At 42.0% G+C, this 5,852-nt stretch overlaps 1 protein-coding gene across 1 annotated transcript in view; it reads left to right on the forward strand.

Moving 5' to 3' along the window:
• Nucleotides 1–2,689, forward strand: part of insra (insulin receptor a) — a 67,930-nt gene extending 65,241 nt beyond the window's left edge. Inside the window, exons 20-21 of the mRNA XM_054767008.1 lie at nucleotides 795–929; nucleotides 1,004–2,689. Coding sequence (XP_054622983.1) covers nucleotides 795–929; nucleotides 1,004–1,364 — 496 coding nt within the window. The 3' untranslated portion in view covers nucleotides 1,365–2,689. The remainder of the gene's footprint in view (nucleotides 1–794; nucleotides 930–1,003) is intronic.
• The last annotated feature ends 3,163 nt before the right edge of the window (nucleotides 2,690–5,852 follow it).

Here is a 5,852-nt window from a genome sequence, read left to right on the forward strand (position 1 = left end):
CTTTTTGTCCATTTTCCTTTCGGAATAATGACTTTACTGTCATCATGTTGTGCCATTCTTTCCCTAATTTCATCACTTCTCCACAACCTCATTTCCCCAAATTCCAACTTTCTCATCATATTCAAAACCTGTTTCAACAACACTTTGTTTTTTCTGCAATATTTCAACTTCCTGCGACTAAAATGGGACCCTTTCTCATCATAATATTACAAGTTTATTTTTTTATTACTGAAATTGCAACTTATTTCATGTTAGCATACAAACTTTTTCTCTTCATACTTTGACTTTATTCTCATAAAATGACAGCTGTTTTTTCCCATTTCTCCCCATTTTTTTCTTTTTTAATTTGACAACTATTTCAACTTTATTCTCTTCTTGCAATATTATGAGTTTCTTGTAATATTGTGGCTTTATTGTCATTTACGTATTCCTATAATAAATAATATAACGTTTCCCCAACCTGATTTTCCATAAATGTGTGTTGCTGATCATATTTTAAGCTAAACCCCCCCAAAAAAGACCTTTTTTTCTGTAATATTGCTGCTAAAATGACTTCTTTTTCCTCCTAAAAGTTGATACTTGTAAAACCTTTTTTCCTGTGAGAATGCGACTTTTTTCCTCTTAATATTGAGACTTTTATTCTGGTAAAATGACCATTCTTCTGTTTTTCCAACTATTCTATTTCCACCTTAGATTGCAGCTTTTTTCTCCTGACTTTATTCTTGCAGAATTCCGGAGTTGTCTTGTAATTTTAAGAAAACATGAACGCGTTGCCTCTCTGCCGCCCCCTGCAGGTCGTTCGGGGTGGTGCTGTGGGAGATCAGCACGCTGGCGGAGCAGCCTTACCAAGGCCTGTCCAACGAGCAGGTGCTGAAGTTCGTGATGGACGGAGGCTACCTGGACCGCCCCGACAACTGCGCAGACAGGCTGTGAGTACCACGCCACGCCCGTGTCTTTCCGGTACGCCCGGTGACCCCGTTTGTCCTGTGTCCCGTGAAACCAGACACAACCTGATGCAGATGTGCTGGCAGTACAACCCCAAGATGCGGCCCGCCTTCCAGGAGATCATCGAGATGCTCCGCGACGACCTGCACCCGTCCTTCCAAGAGCGCTCCTTCTTCTACAGTGAGGAGAACAAGCCGCCCGAGAGCGAGGACTTCGACCTGGACATGGAGAACATGGAGAGCATCCCGCTGGACCCGTCGTCGTACTCGCAGCGGGACCAGTGCCTGGACAGGGACGAGGGCTCCTCGGTGGGCCTGCGGGGGGGCAGCTACGAGGAGCACCACATCCCCTTCACGCACATGAACGGGGGCAAGAGCAACGGACGAATACTGGCCCTGCCGCGCTCCAGCCCCTCCTAACCGCCTCCCGTACATACGTACGCATACGTACGTACACACATACACGCGTATACATACTGTCAATCTCGTCTTCTTCATTTCTTGTCTTTTTTTCTACATATGTAAATGTAAACATACACCACACGTGTGTCACTCTCTCCTCAGCCTCTCAGGACCCCTCCTCATGCCACAAACACACTACACTGCGTGGGGGGGCGCCTTTTGTACGCAGAAGCTCCTGCCGGGATTGTCCGTGTCGTACTCTACAGAAGTAGAAATAGAAATAGAAATAGAAATATAGTGTGGGTAAAGGATTCAACTGTGAAACATACGAGAAGGCTGCTAAACCCCCCTTCCTTGCCCTCCCTCCCCTCCTTGGCAAGGGACAAAGTGTCCTTCTGTCTCGTCCACGGCCGACATCATCCGTTGACAGCACGGACGAGAGGATACGAAACACCTCAAGACTTGTTTTCTTGTTTTTGTTTGTTGTCCGTCTTGAACAAAGGAAGTTGAAGAAGTGGCTTACTTACCTCCTCACACTCTGCAGTATTCCAAAACAACAGTTTTATTTATTTCTGCAGCTTTTTCGGGGTTTTTTTTTGTCTGTTTCTAATTTTTCAGGAGTTTGGACATTTCCAGTACAGCTGAAGGATATTTAAAATGTTCCTCAGATTGACCAATAGCTGCTTCTTCTTCCTTGGACCCGATATACACGTACGGGACGTCTACGGGATGTTTTGTACATATGCTAGCTAATGTTGTCCCTCTGGAGGTGTTTCCACTCATACACAAAAATGTTTTTACATGTTAGTCTCTTAGCTTTTGTTTTTTATGAACTCATGATCAACCAACAGCACTTCTTGATCTTGTTTTTTTTTTTTTTTTTTTTTGCTTTGCGATGCTGGGGAAGAAGGTGTGTGTTGTTGCATCGTCCTCGTAAGATCAAATAAAATGTAAATACTGCAGCAAAGCGCATCCCAGCCCACCTGTGCGCCGCCTGCGCTTAGTCTCATGTTGTCAAATGCAAAGCCAGGTGTGTCCAATGTGCGGCCCGGGGCTCATTTTCGGACAACAGCTCATTTCTTTACCTGCCCTCGGCATATTTTTTATTTCTTATTTTTACTAGGGCTGTCAAAGTTAGCACGTTACCAACGAGTATTAGGGCCACACTGAAGGAAAAAAAATCGGAGATTTTGAGAATAAAGTCGTAAATTTATGAGAAAAGAGTCGTAATATTACCTTTGCCCAAGGCCGAAAGTCACACCCCTTTTCATAGCTGTCTCAGGCATTGCCTGTTATGACGCAGTATTAAAACAATCGGATTATTTGAGAATAAAGTCATAAATTTACGAGAATAAAGTCGTAAATTTATGAGAAAAAATGTTTACATTTTTGGCAAAAGTTGTAAATTTGCCCGAAAAAAGTTGTAAATTTACAAGTAGAAAAAGTTCTACATTTACAAAAAATAGTCATAAATGTTTGAGAAAAAAGTTGTATATTTACAAGAAGTAAACTTGTAAATTTGCAAGAAAAAAGTTGTAAATTTACAAGAATAAAAGTCATATTACGGGGTCACACAAGTCAACCCCTTTTCTTAGCTGTCTCAGGCGGTGCCTGTTACGACGGAGTATTAAAACAATCGGAGATTTCCAGAATAAAGTCGTAAATTTACGAGAACAAAAAGTCATACATTTACGAGAAATAGTCAAATGTATGAGAAAAAAGTCGTAAATATACGAGAAAAAAGTCCTACATTTACGAGAAATAGTCAAATGTACGAGAAAAAAGTGGTACATTTATGTAACAAGCATTGCCTGAGACCGCTATGAGAATAGGGGACTGATGTGACCTTTGGCCTCGGCCGTGTGGAGGGGCCATTAGCCATGCTAATCTAAATGCTAAATACTCAACTGCTCTGTTTTGCTGCCACGTTATAAATAAAAGCTTGTCTGAAGCACGAGGAAAGTTTCCTTCCTTCCTGAAGCTTTTTTCCCTCTGACACGTAATATCACGACTGTATTCTCGCAAATGTATGACTTTTATCCTAAATTTAACACTTTATTCTCGAAATCTGATTATTTTTTTTTAAGTCGTAACGGCACTTTTTTTTGTTGTTGTTGTTGCGCGATTAACGTGTGCACGTCGTGTTTGACTCTCGGCCCACACCGTTGCTTAAGGAAACGCAGCAGTGACAAGCGGGAGCAAGTATTGTTGAGAAATGGAGAAAGAAAAGGGTATTTTGATGGGTAAGTTCATCTTGAAAGCCGTGGCAGATGACTATCACAACAAGACCAACACTTTTTGTATCTATTGTCACTGTCATTTGATTTGTCACAGAGAACGTCGCCTCTCCAATGCCAGGGAGAAGTGAGAAGGTACTGGAGCACCACCCGTGTTTTTTATTGTCATTTATACAGTGGTGCCTTGGCATACGAGTGTCCCAACTAACGAGTGTTTTTTAGGTCCCAGCCGTCTCTCGGCTGATTTTTTGCTTTGAACTGCGAGCTAAAATTTGGGTTACGGGCTGCTAGTTACCGACAGGCATCGTATAGGTCAGCTATTTGGGGGCTATAATAGTGTATAATATCAGGATGGTTGTAAGTACTGGTAGCAGCGCGCTAGCTAGTCACCGGGAAAGATTTTCAACACATCAGCAAACATACGTACATTATAGCCATCTAATTAAGGTTATTTATTGTGTAAAAACAAGACAGGAACAACATCAAATTAAAAGCACGAAATGAATACAGAGCCACCATCCACCAGTACCAGCCTGGACTTTGTTTTTCAGAGAGATTGTGTACCATAAATATACACATTAGCACTCAGTAAGGGTACCAATCTGACCTTGATGGATTCCCACATAGTATCAGCATGTGGGAGCAAATGTGAGGTGAAAGAAAAAGGCTAAAAATGCAGTGTAGTAGTCTATCTGTGCAGGCGGGACAAAGTTAGACGGTTCTTTCAAGAACCGTCCAACAAAGTGGGACAAGTCGCTGCTCCCAAACAAACATGCAAAAACTGTGTGATTTCGAACTATATGATTTTTTGGAATCAAATAATGGCCCATATTTCTAAAATTGATATCCCTTCCCATAAAATTTGATGTAGTTATTTACTAATTATTGTATTTTGAAGTGTTTTGTTTTTTTTATCATTGGCTGGCCCCTGCCTTACAGCATGCTTGGGGATATACTGTGCTCTTATTTGAAAACACTAAGAATGACACTTCCATAGAATCGGTTTCCTTTTATAATGTGAGTCTACATCAGCAAATGTACCCGTTGAGTCGAATCGTTCTGTTTTTCAAACAAATGGTTTTTGAATGGGATCATAACCCATGTATCTGGATGGTATCGAATCGTTTACCACAATGAGATTTACATCCCTGTTACATGTTAAACACAAAGCTGAGATGTGGATGTTTCGTTCAGATAGTCTAGCATAAAATGGGACAAAATGTATCAAGATGATACGCTCATTTTGCACCTTTGTGACACAATGGAAACACTTAGGCAGGAAGGTTGGAGAGCATAAACTCTCAAAAAGGACTTTGGGCGAACGTGGGTTTACTTGCGGTACAATGCTTCCACCTGTTGGACACATGTGGAAATGCAGCCTGTGTGTTTTTAACCACACGTGAGCTCGCGCTTCCCTGTTGAACAGGTGTGTCCAAAGTGCGGCCAAAGGGGAATTTTCGGACCACAGCTCTTTTTTTTTATTGTCCCCCGGCATATTCTAAAAAATAAAATAACTTCAAGGGATATACAGTATTTTTAGTATGACAATTATTTGCTTTGTCACATAGAACACAAAGCTCACATGTCACCGTTTCCTTCAAGTAGCTTAGCATGTAGCAACTACATTATATTGGATTGATTTTTGCATCTTTAATGTCGAAAATCCGCACGGTGGTCTAGTGGTTAGCATGTTGGCCTTACGGTCACAGTCTGGAGATTGTGAAGACCTGGGTTGGATTCTCCCTTGGGCATTTTCATTTGGAGTTTGCATGTTCTCCCCGTGGGTTTTCTCCGGGTACTCCGGTTTCCTCCCACATTCCAAAAACATGCATGTTAGCTTCATTGGAGACTCTAAATTGTCCATAGGTATGAATGTGAATGTGAATGGCTGTTTGTCTATATATGCCCTGCCATTGGCTGCCGACCACTCCAGGGTGTACCCCGCCTGTCGCTCGAAGTCAGCTGGGATAGGCTCCAGCATGCCCACGCGACCCTAATGAGGAGAAGCGGTATAGAAAATGGATGGATAATGTCGAAAATGTATCAAAGTGAGTCTTTGAGAGCAGTAATAATTATTAAAAAGTAACATAATTTACCTATAATAGAGCACAATTCCAAAAACGACACATGGAAAAGCTGAGGAGAGGAGACAAGTCAAAGAAAAGGGGGGAACGAAAGGAGAAAAAGCAGAGTTGAACCAAACGCTTCCCACCTCGTCTCTTGGGGGAGTTATAAAGAAGAGCCCTTCCACAGGAGGCTGTTACTTCGT

This window comes from Dunckerocampus dactyliophorus, chromosome 2 (assembly GCF_027744805.1).
Source record: "Dunckerocampus dactyliophorus isolate RoL2022-P2 chromosome 2, RoL_Ddac_1.1, whole genome shotgun sequence".
Lineage (NCBI taxonomy): Eukaryota > Metazoa > Chordata > Actinopteri > Syngnathiformes > Syngnathidae > Dunckerocampus > Dunckerocampus dactyliophorus.